This window comes from Meleagris gallopavo, chromosome Z (genome assembly GCF_905368555.1).
Source record: "Meleagris gallopavo chromosome Z, MGAL_WU_HG_1.1, whole genome shotgun sequence".
Classification (NCBI taxonomy): Eukaryota; Metazoa; Chordata; class Aves; order Galliformes; family Phasianidae; genus Meleagris; species Meleagris gallopavo.
The window spans coordinates 45,208,137-45,230,712 of NC_139435.1; the positions used below are offsets into that span (position 1 = coordinate 45,208,137).

Below are 22,576 nucleotides of genomic sequence, written 5' to 3' on the forward strand. Positions count from 1 at the left end.
AAGCTTCCTCCCTAGAGCCAGTATCTGAAGAATGGAAGATGGACTCAGGTTTCAGCCCTGCTTCTCAGAAAAAAAAATAAAATCACAGAATGGCTTGGGTTGGGAGGGAGCTTAAAGCCCATCAGCTCCAACCCCTGCCATGGGCAGGCTGCACCCCCAGCTCGGGCTGCCTAGGGCCTCACCCTGAGTGCCTCCAGGGATGGGGCACCACAGCTCTGTGGGCAGCTGTGCCAGGGCCTCACCGCCCTGAGCGAAGCATTTCCACCTAACATCTCACCGAAATTTCTCTTTTTACTTTAAAGCTGTTACTCCTCACGCTATATCAAGGAGTACTGCGTTACAAATCTAACCCGTCGAGAAACACCATAACCCCCGCTGAGAATCACCACCACCGCACTCCCTAAGCACGGCAGTCTCTTCCCACCACGCATGCGCGTCGGCCACTCTCCCTTCCCCAGCCGCCGCGCTTCCCTGGGGCGGAGCGGTGTCCGCTGCCACGAGTGCGCATGAGCAACGCGCCGATGCGGGCGGGAGGCACAGGGAGGCGAGGCGTGTGCGGGCGCGGTCTCCTCTCACCCCGCGCCACCCCCGCCCTGGGGCCGTCCGCCGCTCCGCAGCCATCGGTCTGCAGCTCGTCCCCGAGGGGAGGCGGCCCATCTCGAGCCTGCCCTCGCTGCGCAGGCCTCCCGTCCGTTTCTGTTAGCCGCTGGGGGCCGCGGGGTGGCCGCTGCCCGCCCGCTCGCTGAAACGCAGCGCCCAGCTTGTTGCCTGCGCTGGGGCGGGCGGGCAGTGCCTCATCCGGATTGGGAAATTTGGGAACCGCGGGCACGTTGGTGGAGCCCGTTTCCAAATTTCCCGTCTCTTCGCATCCAGGTAACTTGTGCTGCTTAGGGGCTTGGGCGGCCTGCCACAGGAAATCAGGCAGTTTCAAGTGTCGGATATTGTTCCCCAGGCGGGCAGGGTGACGGTGTGGCTGCGATCGCATCCTGCAGCGCGGCGAGCACAGCGCGAGGCGCTGGCACTTCTCCTTACCTACGTGGAGATGTTACCTGCCCTGTGTGTGTGTCTGCACAGCTCGGTCCTACCTGGTGCCCACAGCTGGATTGCAGGGGGTGTGTGTGGTTCGTCCGTTCTGGCAGTAGAAAGAGAGGCTGGCAGGCTTGTCAGAGTGCCCCTGTTCCCTGCAAGAGCCGGGGGTAAGGATGTAAGGGCAGGGAAGCCGTCTCAAGCTGCGGCACCCTGAAGCTGTGCCTGGGCTGTCAGGTTTGTGGTGATCCACTTGGGCTGTGTGGCAGCAGCCACCACACAGGTTAACCTTCTGCCATTTGGCTTCTCGTGGAGAAGGTGTTTGGCCTGGTGAAATAAGCCCACGAGTGAGTTCAGGCTTGTCTACACATGCTGGTCCGTGATGCTGAGGAGGCATCTGCCCTTACCACATCTCTCTACTCCTGGTTTTCCCGGTACAAGGAAGGCCGTACTCCCCTGATTTGAGCAGAAGGTTGCCAATATGGCCAAGGGTGCGGTGTCAGACACGGGAGGGGTGGGGCTCTTCAGCATGGAGAAGATCTAACTAATGTGTATATGTAAATATGAGATAGGAAGGTATAAATAAGTTGGAGCCAGTATATTCCTGGTACTGTTCAGTGAAAGGTAGTAAACGCAAGCTGACACGTATATACATTTCTTGTTATTTAAACAAACAAACAAAAAGTCACTTCTGTGGTAATTGAATGGTGGAATAGAGGTTGTGACATCTTCCTTGGAGACAGTCATAACCCATCTGGAAATGATCCTGGGCAACCTTCTGTAGCCGATGCAGCTTTGGGCATAAGACTTGGACTGGACGATCCCCAGAGATGCCTTCTGACCTCATCCATTTTGTGATTCTCTAAAGTGTTGCGCTTGAAATAATTCTTTGTCTAATAGAAACAAAGCATTCTCCACTGCTTTGTTGTTTTGCTATTCAGTTGCTATAAATCAGTACATGTTATTTTTAGTGTTTGTGTGTCAGTACTAACATTTAGTTTGCTCTGCAGATGTCCAGCAGCATGGCTGTTGAAGAGGTCTTTTTTTTGGAAGAAAAAAGATTCAAGCAGTACTGTGAAGAATTTGTTAAACATTCACAGCAAATAGGGGATGGCTGGGAGTGGAAAACTACCAAGGTAAAAATAATCAGTGTTCATTTTTAGATAGCTTGCTGGCCTCTCTTAGTAGTTTGCAAATGCTAGGAGCTATATGATCCTTTAGGATTGTTTATATTGCGTGAAATAAATGACATTTTTTTCACAGCTTGTCTGTGAACAAGAGAGTGCAGAAGCGGTTCATCTAAGCATTTAGGCTAAGACATCTATTAAATGCAATTAATGAATCTAGAAACAACTGCTGGACCTTACATAACAAAGACACAGAATAATCTCAGATGATGTCTGTTTTGCTGCCTTTTAAGGCATTTTCCTATCTTTACTTTCAGAATTCCCAAGAATGGGGAGACAGTTAGGAGGCTAGCTAATGTCTGGCTATGCGTGAAATTTGAAGAAAATATTACTTTTAATCTTAACTACCTAGTTCAGACTTTCGGCCACTTGAACTTATTCCTTGTCTTTGAAGCTGATGGCTTCTCTTTTATCAGAATTCTTCCTGTTCTGATACTTAAGGATTCAGATCAATTCATCCCTTAATCTTGTCTGGGCTAAATAAAATAAGTTGACCCCTTTGGCTGCTTGGCATTTTTTCCGGTATTCCTGTGGAACCTCAAGTCTTTTCCAATATAGTAGCATCCTTTCTTCTTCATCCATGGTCAGAACTAGAGGATGGATGTTACATCACTGTGAAGTTCAAACCTTCGTAGGTGACTTTAGCTCTTTAAACTAACATAGCATGTAGGATTTTCCCTGTTCAGCTAATTATCCATAAATCTATGCAGATTTTGTGCCTTAGGATCTAATTCTTCAGCTTGCTGTCTTTGTTCTAGATGTGTGACTATATTTTATATTTAAAAACAATTAATTATTTGCATACAGCATCTGAAATAATCTATTACTGGTCAGTATGCGGTCAGTCCTTGTTATTTTTTGCTTCCCTGTTATCTTCAAACTTCATAAAAAATAATTACATATTGTTTCTAGGTCATTAATCAAAATTCTAAATAGCGCGGGGCTAAGACTGATCCCACGGGACCCCATTAGAATCACTTCTTTTATGATGATTCCCCATTTTTTAAGTTATGTTTGTGATTGTTTTTTTCATCCTTCAGTGTGTGTCAGATTAGTTTGGGATTATATTATTTCTTTTAATTTCTGCTTTTGAAATCAGTGGTTAACATAGGGAAATATGGGCACATACTTAGATTACTTTGACTATTTTTCTTAAACAAAAGGAAAAAAAAAGGAAATAGTTTCCTTTATTTATTGAATTCCATTTGAAGTCTTTGCTTGGGTTAGTGTCAAGATAACTAGTGTATAGCTATGCATGTTGTCTGGTATATACTTTCAGGGATACCTGGGTACATTCTGGCCTTCTCCCAAGTTCTCTGGAACTTTTGCAGCAGTTCAAAGGCATAAAGAACATCAGCAGTTCTTGTGTGCTGATTAGAAAATACTGAGTCATTGCCACTTCATGCTAATGTCTTGTCTAACTACTGCTTGCGACCCATGGCTGCATCAATTGTATTTGATGCCTGATAACAATAGAAATGTTTTGAACGCTTGATTTTTCTGCTTTGAGTGCTTCTAATATTTTCCATCTAGTATTAGATTCATGCTGTATTAGGGTTTCTCTTTCAATTACTTTTCTTTTGCTTGTTGGACAGCATAGATTTTCTTGCATTCTCTTGCAAGAGAGACCGATTTTCAGTAGTGAAGGGTTTGAGATTCTCATTGTTATCTCTGTATTTCTTCTCTTTGCTGTGCAGAATTTATTTATCTTTTCTTTTTAATGTGTGTGGACTGGTGGTCTTTTGCTTTAATGTCTGGTGTTCCATTCTTTCAGTAATTCTGGGGAGAGAAATCTTGCTTAAACTGTTTTGAAATTGCAGGAAGACCAAGAACATGTGTGGCATCATTTCTATTTAAATTATTGTACTCAAGTGGAAGGGTTACCATTTGTAACTCTTTCATCATGGATTAAACAATTTTGGATCTTGGCCTTAAATGTATTCGCTTTAGAAGTTTTTAAAACAGTGCAAATATTTTACAATGCACCCTTTCTTGTAGGCAGCCATTTGAAACTTCAGATTTCATTTGAAGACTGTATTTATGAGGGATTTATTCATCAAAGAAAGATGCCATGAGCCTCTATTGGGAATTCAACACGCAGGTCAAACTTTGAACTTTTGTGAAATATGAATCTTTGCTGGAAATAGCAAAATGATGGATTTGTGTTCTCATGTATTTAAAAAAAAAAAGATTTTTTTTTTTAATTGGCCAAGTTGATGACTTTGTGATTTCAGAAAGTAGCAAAAAGCTGACTGTTGAAACGGTCCGTGTATACTATATAATCTCTGAGGGAAGCTTTTCATTAAAAAGATTTCTCATTGTCTTTTTGCCTTTTTTTAACAGTACTTGTGATACAGGAAGTTTGAAGCACTCAGTTTTGTCAATGTAATGTGCTCAGACCCCATTCCTCATTCCATACTTGCATGAATAGACCAGTTGATGGCAATAAGACCACGCAGGCTTCTAGTACTGTGGCCTTAGTCTCCTATGTTTCTGATAAAGATTAAGCTTAGATTATGAAATACTCGCTGTTTTTGACAGGCTGACTCCTGTGGCATGAGCTCACGTGATCCCAGCAGAAGCTGTATTTACAGCCAAAAGTGGAGTGTTCTAAAATATGTTGCTTTTATAATCCCTTTTTTTTCTTTCAAAAGAAAGCTTTAAAAAAATAAAAAGCTAAGAGCACCTCAGTTGTAGGAGCTGATGGAGTTAAAATGATAGTTAATAAAGAGGGAAGGCTGTTTAGAGCTTCTACTGCAACTCTGAAGTTGTTACCAGAGATGGATAATTAGGACTTATGTGTGACAGCTGTCCTATCATTTCATTTCTGTTTTAAGTTTGTTTCATATCAGTTAGGTTAATCTGGGTAACCATTTCAAAGTCTGTATCAGTTCATGTTTGTTTATGATACTTACAAGACAGCTGGAGTAGAAAGTACTCCTTTTCTACATTCATAAGGATCTTTGCTGCAGTATTGATTTATTTGCAGGGGCAGAAGTCTACAGGGTGCAGCAGAAAGGATGCTCCTCTTTCCAGCCACCACTTTACTGACTTCCGATGTATACAGCTGTCAAGCACAGAGGTTTCTAGTTCCATGTTTCCTGCCATCTGTAGACATTTTTCATGGCATTCAAATACCATGGATTACTGTATAGTGATGACTTCTTCTTTCCTCTCACTGGAAAAACTGGTTCAAGGAGATGAAAGTTGTGTCCAGATCGTCTTTGGCAAAGATCACTGTGCTTTGGGGCATTCTGCCTTTGTGGGTGGTGATAGTACTTCCTTTGCTGTTCTTAGGGCAATAAATACTAATGTAGGCAGCTTTATTCCTACTGACACTCGCACAAAACTCCACTTGAGAGAGTGCTGAGAATGAATGGAGTGGTTTTTATGTCATCAAGATGTGCTTCAGTTTTTCCATCTCTGTTGTCCTCCACATGCTTGGTTCTTCCGAGCACAGGATGCAGTTGGTTGTACAACCAAAACATCCAGCAAAGTTTGGCAAATTTGTCCTGTTGATGAGTAAGACAATTGCTCATAGTGTTTGTGCTTAAAAATTCATAGGCAAAAATACATGTAAAGGTATTAGTATTTTATTCAAGGTGTGAAACTTGATAAGAAGTACACATGTAGATATAATGTGTTGGAGGTGTATATATTCAGCAGTGTCACTGGGAGGAGAGAACTGATCTATCAGAATAAAGCATACATTGATTTAAAGGTCAAAATACATGAAACAAACTGTGTCAGAAATAATAGATTAACCAGAGTCCTATTATGGTTAAATTTGCGGCCTTGTCAGGCAATCTAATGCTACATTAATGAATTCGGTAGAGAGACTGCTTTGAATAGAATTCTTTTTCATCAGATGTTGCACATGTGCTTTCTGTATTTGTCTAAAATAAAACGTAATGAAACAGCTAATAAAGCCTCAATTTATTTGTTTCCTTTGAAAAATACATTCTTAACATGCAACTACTGTTCTTTGTGTTGCATACGCTCTTTCTTTCAGAGGGTATGTTCGTGATCTGTTTTTTTTTTCCTATTCTTTGAATTGAAAAAATAATTTTTATATATGTGTGCAGATAGTTAATAAAGAGGGAAGGCTGTTTAGAGCTTCTGCTGCAACTCTGAAATGGCAAAAAAGCCTACCACAGTGGGCCAGGTGGTCTGGAAAGCAAAACGATAAAAAGGGAGCTGGGAGAAAGTAGTGTTGCTGTTCTCTCTCACATTTGACCCTCAGAAGTGATCAAGAGAAGCGAATAAGTCTTGACTCTACACATGCAAATTCTAAAGGTTGTTAGGTTGTTTTGTTTTGTTTTGTTTTTTTTACTTTATGAAAGTTGGAATGTAAACAGATCTAAAAACAAATTACTAAGAGTTTGGAAGTTTGTTCTGGTATGAATGCATTGCGAGTTATTATTGGCTGTTTGTCTCTTCAAAACCTTAGCACACTGTCTTCTGATTCTTTGGCAGTCATCCTGGACGAAGTTTTATTTTCATGTTTAGGGTCTTTGATTTCCCTTAGCACTGAGAACAGAATAAACTACCAGTGAGAAGATTCTGAGAAGCAGCACAATCACTGGTCTCTGTTTTTTTTTTTTTTTTTTTAAAAAAAAAAAAAAAAAAGTCTTGGAGCTTCTGCTTATACATCATGCTTTATTTGCTGTAACAGGGATAGCACTTAGCATTTTGGTTACAGATTTTTTTTTGTGTTCTGAATGCAGGACTTTGGTGATGGTTATCTCAGTAAAACACATTTCCAGGTAACAAATAAAAGCATCTCACCAGATCTCAAGGCGAAAAACAATAACATTGAACAAATGCAGCTTACACATGTTGAAGTAAGTACCGATTTTAAACTTCTGTGTTTATAAAAGAAAATATGAACAAGATTTTAAAAAAGAGCATGGCATTAAGTCCTTCCAGATCTTCAGTTGTCGATGGCTTTTAGTTATTTTTCGTGCAGTGCTTCTTATTAATGTGTATCGTTATTTTGGAGGTGAAATCTGGGAGAAAATGGAAAAGCTCCTGCATTATCTATCTATGTGTTTTTGTCATGGAAGGGTAATTTTTTTTTGCATATTGATATACACTAACATTAAAAAACTTGTTTTTTTTTTAACTGAATACTTGATTGAAATGTATTTTTCTTTGAAGATTTTTCTTTAAAGAAATAAGTATTGTGTAGAAATTTTATGCTCACTGTATGTTTATTTTCTACTGTTACTTCTTACTAATTCTTAAAAATATTGAGCAATTTTTTTTAAACTAGTGATGAGAAAGAAAATAGATTATGTATTCTGGAAGGGAAATAAACTTTCTTTTAGAAAATGAATTCTGCTCATAAACAGAGGGTGAATTGCTTTAAATAACTATTTGCTTGTTTGACATTGGACTTACAGATTATTGACTAATCAAGATATAAACAGTGGAAACTCACTTGTTTTGTTGTTAGCATACGCAAGAAAAGAAATTTTGGATTATAATTGACTGAAAATAATGGATTCCTTGTGTTACAAGCTGTTGAATAGATTGACATAGTGTATTTTTCAGTTACCTATTCCTATAGCAATTCCTTTTCTTTTTCACCAGCACAAGTTTTTTTTACTTTTCTCCACAGCGACTGTGGTACAGGGTCTGAAATAAGTATTCTTTTGGCCTGATTTCTGAAGGAAATGCCACTTAAGCAATCATACCATCTGTTAGGTAGTTGTTTCTTGTGATTTTTTTGAGTTCACTCGTGGATTTCAACTGTATTTTAAAGAAGGGTAGATCTTTCAGAGAGTTTGTTTTTTAAGAAATTTGAAAGCTGATGTCTGGCCAAGTGAAAGATGACTTTTGCTGTCAGGTAGAACTCTATTCCTTGGGCTCTATTTGGCTAGTCAGTGCATGTAGCAAGATAAAGAAGCACCTTGGTCTTATTTGCAAATTGCTTGTGTTCTATTGTTGATAACTCTTTGGATGCACTGGGAAAGGTTGGAAAGCTTTACAGCCCCATTGCCGGTGCAGCAGATTTGATACCAATTGGAATTATCGTCATTTTTAGAGTCATTGCCTTATGTTTGTTATATAGGTACAAATTGATAGGCAGATTAAGTAGGTCATCTCAAGTGCAGCTGAAGCATTTTAGGTTTCCTTGAAATGTTAGTGTTTCTTGAAATGAAGCCAAATATCAGTGCTTCAGAGATTGTTATTTAGCTGTCTTTATAACAGTATTTATATACTTTAGGCCTGGCTTGTGAGAAGAGATCAGTTGTTTATATTCAGAATTATTCTTAATTATTGTGGCTGTTTTAACAATGAATCAAGTTTTCTTTAGAGTATATGGTAAAATGACATGTTTTAAAGCTGTTTAGGCCTCCCTTTGGAATAGACTCTCCAACCCACAGCCAGCAGGCTGCCTGCAGTCCAGTGTGTCGGGCACTGTGGCTGCTCCTGCTCCATGCTGTAAGGCAGCACCTCTTCCCCTGGGGGAGGGGGTCCTGGCACAACCACTGCTTGCAAAAGCCAAACGTCAGTGCACTATTATTGCTGCATCAACTGACTGCAGGGCACAGGGGGGGCAGTGCTGACTCAAGTGATGGCACATAACTGCCTGCATGTTGATATATTGGCTAAATGTAGAGCTCTGAACAGCAAAGAAAGAATATGCAGTCATGCTTTCTGTTGTGATAAAGGGATATGAAAGTAGGTTTCAGAGTGACTGAAAAGATCATCAATTTGTGTTTGTGACACCATTTTCTGTTGATACAAGTACATGACCTGTAAATATTCAAATGGAATATGTAGAATTGCAATCAGATATTTAACTTAAAAATCTGACCCTGTCTCTTTACAAGACTTCTATTAGCCCTCTCTTCCCAGAGAGAGAGATCCTTTGCTTCACAGTCACATCTTATTCACGTCTCTGCTTTTTGGCAGTATGCACATATGTGAAAAATTGTCAGGGATGACGTACAAGAAAAGTAAAATGTCATCGAAAACCTGATGAACACGTTGAGACCTCACTAAGAATTTCAACCACTGCCATCAAACCAAGGTGATGCATTTGTATCACAAAAACAAGGTCAATAACCCTCCAGTCTTTGTTCCTCTTTTTTAAACATGTTTTAAGAAAAATACAATTAAATTTTGTTTACTTATATGTTAATGATACTGTATATTTCATAGGGGCTGAAAGTAGTGCCTCCTGTTTTAGGATGTTGGCCCCTGACATCAGAGGTGGATATTGGTGGTATGGCTTTTCAGCCTGGGGAAGAGAAGGCTCTGAGGAGACCTTATAGCAAGGGGCCTACAGAAAAGCTGGAGAGGGACTTTTCATCTAGGCAGGTAGTGACAGGGTATGGCGGTGTGGTTTTAAATGGGAAGAGGATAGATTAGACTAGATATTAGGAAGAAATTCTTTATTGTGAGGCTGGTGAGACACTGGAACAGGTTGCCTGGTGAGGTTTTGGATTCCCCCTCCCTGGAAGCATTCAAGGCCAGACTGCATGGGGCTCTGGTCCAGAGGGAGGTGTCCCTGCCTATAGGAGGGGAGTTGGAACAACATGATCTTAAAGGTCCCTTTCAACCCATACCATTCTGTGATTTTGTGAAACTGGTTGCATATATGAAAAACATGTTTTCCCACAAATGTAGACTCTGCAAGCAAGTCCTGTTTCAATAACAGTCTATTATTAAATAGACTGTCGTATTTTTGTAAAGATAAACATTGTACTTATAAATTGTGTGAGATTGCCACAGTATTTTATTGAAAGAGATTCTGATGATTAAACTTTAACTTAAGTGGTGATCTTTGCAGTGCTTGGGAAGTTCTTTGTTGATTATGTAGTCAGTATTTATCATAGCTTTTTTCTTAGAAAATTTTTGAAATCTTATTTTTATATATTTGAAAGCTAAATGATATCTAAATAAGAATTTTAATTTCTTTTGTGAATGACTGTCATTGGCTGATTGATAGATTCATATTTCAGAATTTCAAATTTCAGAATTTCTGTTGTGATCTATAAATTTACTACATTGTATCACTGCTGTTTGTGTCTTACTGAGTTATTTTCATTTGTCTATAGTATGATCTTCCCCTTTAAGGTATCTTGGAGGAAGTTTTATGTGTGATACTTAATTAGGAATAGTCAAGAAGGAAAAAATAGGAAACTAAAGTTGTCGTAATTGGTATCCATTGATAAGAACAAAAAGCGTTGACAGAGCAAAAAGTGTACTGTGGTGTATGGCGTGGCATAAAAGGTCACAGCAGTCTCCTTTATAGTGTTCCTGGGAATCTGTTTCAGAGATTATGAATGGAACACTGGTTTTGACAGGTGCAAATCAGGAAAATGTGAAGACAGAATTTTGAAGCTGGTTAGAAATAGGGAAAGTCATCCAGAATGAGGATGGAACTCCTATTTAAATAATTGAACCAGAAGGCCCATCAATGAATCACAGAATCATAGAATTGCTCAGGTTGGAAAAGACTTTCAAGATCATCAAGTCCAACCACAAACTAACCATACTACCCTAACTCTAACAACCCTATGCTAAATCATGTCCCTGAGCACCACATCCAGACTGTTTTTAAACACATCCAGGGATGGTGATTCACCCACCTTCTTGGGGGCCCATTTCAGTGCTTAACAACCCTTTCTGTAAAGAAGCTTTTCCTGATATCCAACCTAAATCTCCCCTGGCACAACTTAAGGCCATTTCCCCCTTGTCACCAGTGAGAAGAGACCAACCCCGCTCTCACTGTAAGCACCTTTCAGATATTGGAAGAGAACAGTAAGGTCTCCCCTCAGCCTCCTCTTCCCCGGACTAAACAGTCCAGTTCTTTCAGTCTCTCCTCGTGGACCATAGTCTCCAAGCCCTTCACCAGCCTTGTTGCCCTTCTTTTGACCTGCTCCAGCTCCTCAATGTCCTTTCTGTACTGAGGTGCCCAAAACTGAACACAGTACTCGAGGTGAGGCCTCACCAGTGCCAAACACAGAGGCAGGATGACTTCCCTAGTCCTGCTCACCACACCATTCCTGATACAAACCGGGATGCCATTGGCCTTCTTGGTCACCTGGGCACACAGCTGGCTCATATTCAGCTGACTGTCCATCAGAACACCAAGGTTCCTTTCCATTAGGCAGCTTTCCAGCCACTCCTCCCCAAGCCTGTAGGGTTGCTTGGGTTGTTGTGACCAAAATGCAGGACCCAACACTTGGCCGTATTGAAACTCATGTCATTAACCTTGGCTCATCAATCCAGTCCATCCAGGTCCTTCTGTAGTGCCTTTCTCCCTGCAGGCAGGTCAGCGCTCCCTCCCAGCTTGGTTTCGTCTGAAGACTTACTGAGGGTGAACTCAATCCCCTTATCAAAATAGTTTCTAATGATGTTAAATAGAAGTGACCCAGTACCAAGCCCTGGGGGGCACCACTTGTGACTAGTGACCAACTGGATTTAACTGCACTGACCATTACTCTTTGGGCCTGGCCATCCGGTCATTGTTTCACCCAGTGGAGTGAATCCAAACCGTGGGCAGCCAGCTTCTCCATGAGAATGTTGTGGGGGACAGTGTCAAAGGCTTTACTGAAGTCTAGGTAGACCACATCAACAGCCGTACCTTCATCCACTAAGCGGGTCACCTTGTCATAGATTGAGGTGAAGATGTGACATTGAATAATTCAGTGCGTATATCCTATTATAGTGAAGAATTTTGAGGTTGTGTTGAAACTGCAGAGAAACGAAGTTGTTCCTGCTTTGTTTATTTTTAAATCTGTCAAGAAGTAGCAAAATAGAATGATAAAGTGCAAAAAATGTATAGAACAAAGCAACCTTATTAAAATAGGAAATCAATTATCAGATATCAGATTATCAAAAATGTGTCAATCTCACGGGATCCCCAGAGAAACAATCACATTATTAGAGAAAATTATTTCTACTCATTGGTTATGGACAACTGGCTTTTCAAACTTCCCATATCGTTCTTTGCCATCTAAATATTTGGGGTCTTCTAGTGAGGGAGTAAGGAGTTAATATGTATTCTAGTCTTTTCTTCACAGTTGTCTGTATTACCTGGTGTGTTTGGTTCCACTTAACATGACTTGTGTTTTGATAAAGAGATTGAAAAGCATCTGAAAACCAAGAAAAAAAACGTGTTGGCTTTTTTTCTTTTTCTGTTTTTCTATATCTGCACTATAGAGCTTGTAACTTGAATCTCTGTTTCAGCCTGAGGCAGTGAAAAGTGATTATTGTCTATAAATCAAACTGTTTTGAGAGAGGATGCACCTATTTTTCTTCACTGTTGTTCAGGGAAGCTAGATGGTTAACTCCAATGTAGTAATCTGCATTTTGTGGTATGTATTTTGTACAATGAAGCATGGATGTACACTCATTAATGGCCGTAGCCATTTTTGCTGTTGACTTCACTGAGGCTGAGATTTTGCTTCGACAGCAAAGCTTACACATATTTCAGAACAGAATGTAGCAGGAACTGAGGACAGATTTGGGGACCTTTTGTACTGAACTGCAGCAATGTGGCATTGTTATCTAATAGAAAGCAGGTTTTCCATTTTCTTAAACTTGAAGGGTTCTATCGTGCACATAATACTTAATTGATGATAACTTCAACTCACCAGCAAACCTGTGGAATTCAAACTGTTTCCTAGTTATCTTTTCACATGTCAGTGAGCCTTTGACATCTGCAAGACTCAGACATGCTCTTGCTAATTCCTTAGCTGTCCTAGGCAATAGAGGAGTTAGCTCAGGAACTCATATGAGGACTGCATATGATGTTAGCTACCCTGCTTTTAATTAGGTGCATTGTAAGAGTCATGAGTTGCGTTTTGTTCATTATATTTAAATGACATTTAGCATAAGCTTAGTTTAAGGTAAACAGAAGAATTTATGTCTGCCTAGATGCACTGACATTTTAAAGGCAGGTTGTTTGAAGACAGGTAAGTTTAAATGCTGTTACCTACTTAGAGCAATTTCAGAAAGTTTCTGTATGCTTGTTGGTAACTGAGTTGTCCAGCTATTTATCTAACCAAGTGCCTGAGTGCCATGTTTCATGCAAACTCTATGTCTTTCCATTTGCTGCCTTAACTAGAAAAGGATAGGGAGCGTTCCTATGAAAAACTATTCTGTTATTTCTGTAGATTTAGTTTAATCAGAATGTTTAATAAGAAAAAGGACTTTAGCTCCTTTTCTTGAAGAATTACATCCTACCCAGTGTCTACATCTGGTAGTATACTTATTTAGATTGGTAAACAGAAACTACTGATGACATTGTGACTAAACGTATACAGATTTTTGACCAACTTTGTGAAGGATGGTCACAACTAACTAGTGAGATGGGATTCTATCCCTGGAATATGAGCCGAAGAGATCATAAATCTGAGTTGAAAATAACGTGAAATGTGAAACATGAAAGCAATACAGACACATCATGCTATCTGAAAGTTGCAAGGTGCAATTTTGAGCTGGTTTGATTTTTATTCTGTTTTTGTTCTTTTCTCTCCTCACTTTATGCCAGGTAAGAGTCATCTATGCTTTTCTGTAGACAGCATAAATCTTGTGTAACCACTCTACTGTATTTGGGCTAATTCAACAACAGTATTCAGTTTATGTTCTGTCTTGATCCAGATCAATGTCCAGATTTGCCCTGCCAGGAGGTCTGTCAGGATCTGTATCAATGAACATGGAATCATGTAGTTTTTTGTATAATTTAATTTATATATGGAAATGTATGTTTTATTCAACATATTTCTATGTTGACAGTCTTATAGTGACCAAATTTATAGCTGAGATTCATGTAAGTTGTGCATCTCAAGCTCTTCACTGAGCCTAGATGCAACGATAACCAGCTGTGCAGGGAAAGGAATAATTTTGATGAACTTAACCTGGGCTTGATTTTTGAGAGATACTGTGACATTGGTATCTTGACTGAGGTTGTACCTTCTGTTTTGAATTTGGACTCTTACCCTTTTTTTTTTCTCTTTCTTTTCTTTTCCCCCCAGCTAGTAGGTTGAAACTAGTTAAAAGCTGTGGAGTTGTATGTCACTTATGTTATTATGAGCCTGGGTAAGTCTGAATTTCACTGAAACATTGGCTATGATTCTTGGATGTTGGTATTTACCATCAACTTCATCCAGCTCCAGCTTTTGTTAAGCCGTACATAGACACCTCTCAAGCAAAGACAGAACAATTACTACCATATATTATTGCATGAATTGTTGACGTGAACAATCCTGTACAAAAACTCAAAATCAGGATAGTCCACATGCCTCAAAGAGCTTATATTCTGAAAGAGTGAAGTAGGAAAATCTGGATTCACTTTATGCATTCTTTTTGTTTATTATTCAAATAGCTCAAGGGAAGCAATAACTTGGAGTCATAATTCTCTGTGTGTGGTTTGTCTCAGTTCTTCTGGGTATTGCAGAAGTAGTGAGTCAGCCTGGAACTGTTTCTGAAGTTACAGCCATTGCTACTTTATGTAGGAGTAGGCAGGTTGGGAATGTTGAAGGTCTCTTAATACCTGATGTTGCCTTTGGAAAATGGGCACTGAGCTTCACAAACATGTTGATTAAGTTATATATTTATTTTTACATCAACTTTACCTTTGCTGGCAGATGTTCAATAGTGTAAGTGAAGATTTGCCTGATAGAGAACGTGGTAATGAGTCTGACATCTTTCTTGTACTTCTTGATTCTGTGTGATTTGCTGTTCAGCTGTGGTGTTCAGTTTATTACAACTAGAAAATTATAAGTCTTAGCAATTATTAATCATTTTTTCTCCAAACATATCCAGTATTTTTAGAATTAAGAACAACTCCTTTTGTGTGCAAAAGTAAATAAGAGGAACTTAGTGTAAACATTGGCATAACCACAGTATTTGTTGGATGGTTAAAAAATGTAAAGTGAAAACCCAGGAAAAGTACTTAAGGAGAAAAATGTAAATACATTTAATGAAATCCAGCACTCACTAAAGAAAATAATGAAATGTCTGTAGCAGAGGAAGAAAATCAAGTATTACATACTCACATAAAATATCAGTTTATAATGAATGATCACAGCTTAGTAACAGTGCAGCTGCCTCAGAAACAGGTGAGTTTACCAATAGTCTTTTCCATAATTTCCCTCTTGCTCTGGGGAGGGAGTAAATCATGGTGTATACACTCAACCCAAAGTATGTTTTCTTGAAATCCCAATGGAAGAAGGTTTGATAACCTTGGTAGGAAGGAAAAATTCTAGTTTTGGTTCAACTCAGGCCTATTCAGACTGCTTTCAGTACGCTGGGTGTCCTATTTATATTCCATTAGGTCTCTGTGGAACAAGCTCTTCCTTCGGAGTTGCTGCCCAGAGTGCTCTAGGCAGCCTTAATTTTTCCACAGTACATGACTGTGACCCATAATTTTATATTAGCCAGGCCAGCGATCGGCTGAGTCACCCAAATTCCCTTAATGCTTCATTGTCTAACATATGTGCAACAAACCTTCTAAAATGCTAGGTCACAAACAGAAAACCCAAATTGTTGATGGAAACCTATTAAAAAATAAATAAATCGAGAAACTACTTATTTTAAGTAGACCTATAGTGAGCTGGAAAATGCAGCAGAGATCCTTGTGATTGTGTTTAAAAATATATTAATCTGAAAGCGGAATTGGTTTTTATTAAACCACAAGAAAAAAAATGGGGTGTGGATTTTATTAACTGTGTTTTAGATGAAAAAGCTTGGCACAAGAATGACATTGTTTAGAAATATCAAGTCTGGAAGAAACTTCGATATCAAGGCTACTCCCCTTGAACTGGAGAAACTTCAATAAAGAAGGAATGCCGTGGTGACAGAAGTCATTTGGCCCCAAGATGTATCCTGCCTCAGGATTCCTTTATTGGTGGGATGTCTCAATCTTCATGGAAATCAGCTATGTTCTTCTTTTACTGAGTTCTAGTGGCATGGGAATTTTTCTCTCCCGTTGGCCCCACACCTTTGCAGATCACTTTCAGCATGTCACTTTTATATCCAGGTAGATCTTTTTAAGAGTAGTTAGTCTTAGTTTTCAAGAGCATTGATGACATGCTGTTGGCTTGGCTGTCATTGTACATAATGAGATAGTAATCTTTATCTTAAATGTTCTTTGATTGCAGTTCTGATTTATCCGCTAGAATATGCACAAGTTTATACAAACCTTAGAATTGATACAAATACAAACTAATTATGAAGCTTTTGGGAGAACTGGAGAAGCACATTGTGTGACCTTCAAAAGTAGTTTCTTTTTAGTTCAGGGGCTAAAGTGGTTTCAACATTTTATGTGCTATCTTAGTATTTGGAGTTGACAATATTAGCAAATAAGTTTTGGACCAAACACTAAAAAAAAATTTGTAATTCAGCTTTGATGAGTGAATGTGACAGTTCACTTAGAGTTATGGTAGTTGAAGACATGCCATAATCCCTGCAGAATGTCTTGCTTTTGCAATAAGTAAATGAAGCATGCATTGAGACTAGTCACTGATTATGGTTTTCCCAGAGCCTAGACTTTGGCAGTCTAGTAATGCAACTGATTAAATTTTTTATAAGCTCCTTCGTTTGGCACAGTGATAGTATGTGATAGGTATTAAAAAGAAATATTGTCATTTTGCTGACTTCAGTGCATTGCTTGATGACTTCTAAAAAGTGGTTCTGAGAAGTTTATGTGGTTGATTTTTTTCAAATCTAGAAAAGAAAACCTAGACCAAGATCTTAAAACTTAAGAAATGCAGCTTTGGCTCAGTAGGAGAACTTCTACTGATAGCACTGCTGTGGCATTCATTTTTTGAATGATCTTGGGGATAGTAGGAATGGAGATATTGGAGGAGTGTATCATTAGAATACTATGATATTTTATTTTGTATGAGCAGGTAGATACCAAACACCCATCTAAGCCTTCAGAACTGTTCAGTAGTTGCAAGAGACTAGACAACATACTGTTTTTCTCAGTACAGCTCGTTAATAGGAACAGATTTGTGATTAAAAGCTCACTAGAGTGTGTAGAAGTCACTTATTTATTACTCTTAATTTTACTCTAACACCTTGCTGTATTTTTTAATTGTGTGAATTTAAAAATGAAAACCATGTACCTTAAAGTTGAGTAGAGTTAATGATAAAAGCTGGCAATAGTTCTTTAGAATTGATCAATCACTGGGATACGCACAATACAAGAGGATATGCTCCAAAAACATATAATGACTCTGGCTGTGATGTTAAATACAATAAAAAAGATTAAAATCTCTGTATTCCTAAAAAAAACAATGACGAATCAGAATAGTTTGGCTTTATGAAAGTAAGGATAAAGTGGCTTCAATACTTCTGAAAATAATGGATACAGGACTGTGTATTGAATTGGCTTGTATAGGATACAGAGAGGTAGGACAGCTGCCTGTATTGTGAGTAGCATTTTGGAGACCTTAATTTCAAGCCGTGGCACATGTGGTTGGATAGTGAAGAAGTGTCTTGTAGGAATGTAGCTGTGGAATTAAGTTTCTGTACAGGGCTGGCGTGGCAGAATGTTAAAATGTGGTACTGATGCTATTATGAATGGCCCAATTTCAAAATTATTATTTCACTTTACAGCAGGAATGAATTTCATTCTGTGAGTATGAGACACAGATGTTTTCCTGAATGAATAAGACAGTAGGTCTTTAATAACAGCAGGTATTTTTTTTTACTTGAATTCAGCATGTTCATGTTGCGTAATTTTTCTGCCCTGGTTTGCCATAGACCAGTTCAGACAGTGCTTAGACATGTTCACTGACAATTTAAATGAGACATTCTCATTTGTACATTCCAGGTAAAGAGAACATTGTTTAAGTGATCATATATATTTGAGGATGGGAAAATGCACTGCGGAGCGTAAACTGATGTCTGTAACTGGACATATTCATTTTACTTGGTGAGAAACTTTCTCTTGATGATGTGAGGCATTATCCATCAAAATAATTCTGGAGAGACAGTATCACTTAATAAAATATACATTTGCTTTCTAAAAAAAAAAAAAAAGAAAGTGTGAAGACTACTCACAACTATGAGATAGACATTTCAGCGATAAACTAAAGTGCATAAAGACCCTTCTAGCACAGGAGAGAGAAGGCTGTGTCCTATACAAGGTAGAAAACTCATGATGTAGATATTTGTTGTATTTTGTAACTTTAGCTTTGTGTCAATCTAACAAGCTTTGTAATATGATAAATAGTATTTATTTTCATCCATATTTTCGACTTCTCCTTATTTGATAGCTTGCCAATAAAATTTCTTTCCAAGACAGCTGAACCTAGCTTGCAGGCTGACAGGGAACAAAAAAACACCTTCAAAAGAAAAAAACATTAAAAAGCTTAGAAATCACCAGAAAGCGTTAACGGCTCTGTTGGCTGTTGCACAATGGAATGCAGGAATTGCAGTAATGTTCTTCTTCCATCTGGTGCCTGCAAACTTGCTGTTTTCAGAGGCATTCATTACTGTAGCAAACTGTTCACTTATTCATTCATGTGTAGCTGCCCGTTATTCTTTGGAAAAGAATTGAGTTGAAATCGGCTCAGTTCTTTGTTCCTGAAGTGCTTGGTGTCAAATGTATTATGAGAAGTTGTCAGTCCAAATGCAAATATCATCAAATTTTAAACCGTCTCCGCATGTTGTGTGTATTTGGAATGTACTGTGAAGGTGCACTCCCAGGAGTGAGGATCTTGACTGACAATACTCAAAGGAAAATCATGCATTATCTGTGCCAAGATGTCTGTCTTAGACTGAAATTTCAGTTTTTGTTTTAAATTTCCTGGCGTCTGTCAGCTAACATCCTAGCCTTCTTTCTTAGCCTCTCTTTAGTTGTTTTCTTTGTTGCATCTGGGCTGATTGATGTTCAGGATGTGAAATGGCTACTGGAAGGTGTTCTGTGAGGGAAGTGCAGTTTCCTGAACTAAAAGCTGGGGAAGCACTGGAACCGACTTTTTTCAATCCCAGTTACAAAAGTACACAACTTTGTTTTGAAATGTTTCTCCTTATTTCCTTTTATTGGTTCTTAACGGAGCAGTATTGGAGTTGCCAATTTCCTCACTCTGATGCAGAATGAGGATTGTCCTTAGGTCTTCATGAGGAACCTTTGGAGGAACCATATGTCTCAGCTTTCTGGCAGTGTTTGTATTTGTTGCTTTCTTAATTGAAGTTGTGGAGTTGTATTAGGAGGAAAGTCAAGATTAGTGTGCTTACTTCTTGCCAGAACAGGAGATGGGGGTAGGTGATGTGTAATTTGTCAGCACAGACCAGTTAAAGGAGTCCAGCTCTTGGTCATTCCTGAGCGTCTGAAATAATGCTGTTCGTCTGGCCATTTGTGATGCATTCGTAGCAAGGTGCTAGGTTAGCCATTACCTCTCCTGCACGTCCCGCAGCAGTGAGCAGGTAAGTGAACTTGCTGACTGTTCTCTTGAAAATTCTGGTAGGAATTCTTTCCATTCTGTCCATTACAACTAAATGCTTTATAATAACGTGTATGTAAATCTTCTTGTCTTGCTTTCAGAAGACGTGAACAAGGGGCTGGACTGAGTGAGACTACACGGGAAACTTTCACTTTCGCTTGTATGGAACTTTAGAAAGATTCGATAGTGATAGAGCTTTGCAATGATTTAACCACAGTTGTTCATGGAGCTTGTCACTGGGTGTTGTATCCCTCACGTACAGTGGTGCTGATGAAATACCAACCTCTCTTGGCTTTTCCCCTTCTGGCCATTGATGAGACTGGAAAACTCATGTGGAGAAGGACCAGTATATAGGTGCTAGAATGTCATTGATGTTCATCTCCTGTTGATAGGTTATTTGTGGGAGAAAAAAAGATCACTATTTCATGGAAAGTGAAGTAAAATGCATTTTGTCTCGTAGCTAATAAGAGGTTTAAAGACCTAAGCTGCACGCTGATGGTACTGCAGAAGAAATTTGGTAAGGTATAATCTGGATGCAGATATGTGGCATCACGGTTCAAGCGATAAATGCACTTTTGAAGGCTTCTTTAAAGTTGGACAGTTTGTTCTTCCCAGAGTTTTAAAATATTCATGTCTTAGCCACTCTTTACAATTCATTGTTATGCATAGTATGCTGATAAGTTGTGGATTTCCATTTCAAACATCAGCTACTGTGTTACAAGATTTCAAAATAATTGAAACAAATGTGAAACTTCTTATAAAGTGCGGCTTATGCTCTGGTGTTCTCTTAAGGGCTTGGTATTGAGACATTTTGGGTGAAAGCATAGCTTCAAGGGATAATAGGATGGTAAAGCCAGACTGTAGATAACTGTTTTTTGGTTGATTTCCTACAGTAATTATCTTAAAGGGTCATACTGTATGTTTTTCACTCCACCACAGTGAACCTGTGATGTAAGTTTTGGAGCTGTGTGTACTGTCTGTGTTGGGTTCTTTTCCCACCTGGGTTACTTGCTGGTACAAGCACAGCCTCTAAGCACCTGTTGTGGACTGTTTGTGCCTATTAAAGTAGTCCTCTAAAGAAATAATCGAAATTCACACCTAGTCAGTGAAAAGTAGTATGTGCCCTTGAGAGTCTCCAAATCAAGATCTTGTCTGCTTGAATTCAGGTAGTAGTTTGGTTTCTGAAAACAGACTGTGTCTCCCTTCAATTATTTCTTCACCAATTAAGTTAAAACACAAACCCTTTATGAGGACTGTTTAACAAAATGTAGAGCAAACTGGAATTAATTGTCTAACTTAAGCAAATGGAATTCCATCTTCTGCTCACAAAAGCTTTGTTTTTCATCCTTTATGCACTATGCAGTCAAATCCTCACTTCTGGAATGTTTGCAGATAGTACTGATCACTTTGGAAGTGAAGAGTATGAAAAGGAATTATTTAAAAATGAGTAATCATCGTCCAATTTTTTGCATCTGAACTGTAAGATCTTGAGTAATCCCTAGAAGCTAGGTGTGGGTTTCTCAACTGATCTGATACTTAGGAGTGGCGAGTCTTCAGCTGTTTTTAGTGGAATCTTTCCAGTGTGTAGATCTTTGAAAAGTAAGCCCACATAGGTGCTTAAATAGAAACCTGCTTATTTGAGTGAAAATTTCTGATTGGAAGAATCTTACCCAAGATTTAGGAGGTAAGGTAAAATATGATTAGTTGTCCTGAGTGGTTATACATTTGCAGAAATGAACATGAACAAGAAAAAGCTTTCTGTTTGAATTCCTAATTCCCATGCAGGATGCATAGAATGTTATTTAAATATTGTTTTTCAGGGGTCTTATGCTTCAGTAGTTTCACAGCATCTGTTTTAATGTATGCCAAAGCAGTTTTAACAGTCCAGTAATGACTGGTGAAAAAAAAAAAGCTAAGAAATTGTTTCCCTTTTGCTGTAGGAAGTTAAAGAAGCATGATTACTCACCAAACAGAAGATTGTAGAAATACAATTAAAGAACAATAGAGACAAGACAATCAAAACTTTCATGCTGTAGTGTGACATTAGGTGGAATTATTTCATTTTCTAAAATAAATATTAAAAACTATAGCTGTTTAAATAGTGTTAATTGTAGAAACTTGTATGACTTCATTTTTTAAAATATTTTATTTGCTGTCTGTTGTTGGTTGTCTACTATTCACATAACTTGTTTTTTTTCTCCCGTACTTTGAATAAACAAGAACATATTTGTCACTTAAAGACATGATTTCTATGTAAACCATAATTATTCAAGTTTTTGAGAAAACCGTAACTGCACAGAATTCTAGGAATAATATTAAACATTGTGAAAATGAGAATCCAGGAGGTCTGACAGACCTAGAGTTAGCAAGGTATAACACTCTTCTTTCAATTCTGTTTTGATTTTCTTCAATACTTATTTATGTCTCTATGCAAATTTATTTATTTTTTTATCAGTGGAGTGATTTGAGCAAGATGGAGGTTCTGAAATATAATTAAGCTCCTGTAAATTCTGTGAAAATCGGTGGCTGAGTTGAAGACAGAGAGCATAACTTGCAATGTGCATTTATAATTTGTGGTGTGCCAGGAAAGCCACATGAGGTGGACCTTGTGAATGTCCCAGCCTTGTCATTCCTTACACCCAAAAATCAGTTGACTATAAGATTCAAATCTGAAGGAAAGAAAAATCAATCAGAGAAAACACTGAGAACTAATTCAAGGTAATTCTGATCGTACAACATTTAATAAGCAACTTGATGGGCAACTTCAAAATGTTTTGTCATGTGGGTTTGATGCAATATGGGGAAACAAACATGAGTTGATTAAAGAACTAGACTAACAAATAGTTGTTTTGCTTTTTGTTTGTTTGGTTTTGTTTTATTTGCTATTTCAAATGTTTTCCTCTTTCCTCAAGCAGGTATGCTTTGGGAAATCAGGGAGTACAT

At 38.6% G+C, this 22,576-nt stretch overlaps 1 protein-coding gene across 3 annotated transcripts in view; it reads left to right on the forward strand.

Annotated features, from left to right (window-relative positions):
- Nucleotides 1-502: 502 nt before the first annotated feature.
- Nucleotides 503-22,576, forward strand: part of ATG10 (autophagy related 10) — a 79,725-nt gene continuing 57,651 nt past the window's right edge. The window contains exons 1-3 of one of the 3 annotated variants that reach the window (XM_085212876.1): nucleotides 503-873; nucleotides 2,037-2,162; nucleotides 6,941-7,057. In XM_085212876.1, coding sequence (XP_085069002.1) covers nucleotides 2,037-2,162; nucleotides 6,941-7,057 — 243 coding nt within the window. In that variant the 5' untranslated portion in view covers nucleotides 503-873. Of the gene's footprint in view, nucleotides 874-972; nucleotides 1,113-2,036; nucleotides 2,163-6,940; nucleotides 7,058-22,576 lie in introns of those variants that run through there. The other 2 variants (XM_085212877.1, XM_085212878.1) reach the window with 2 other exon arrangements.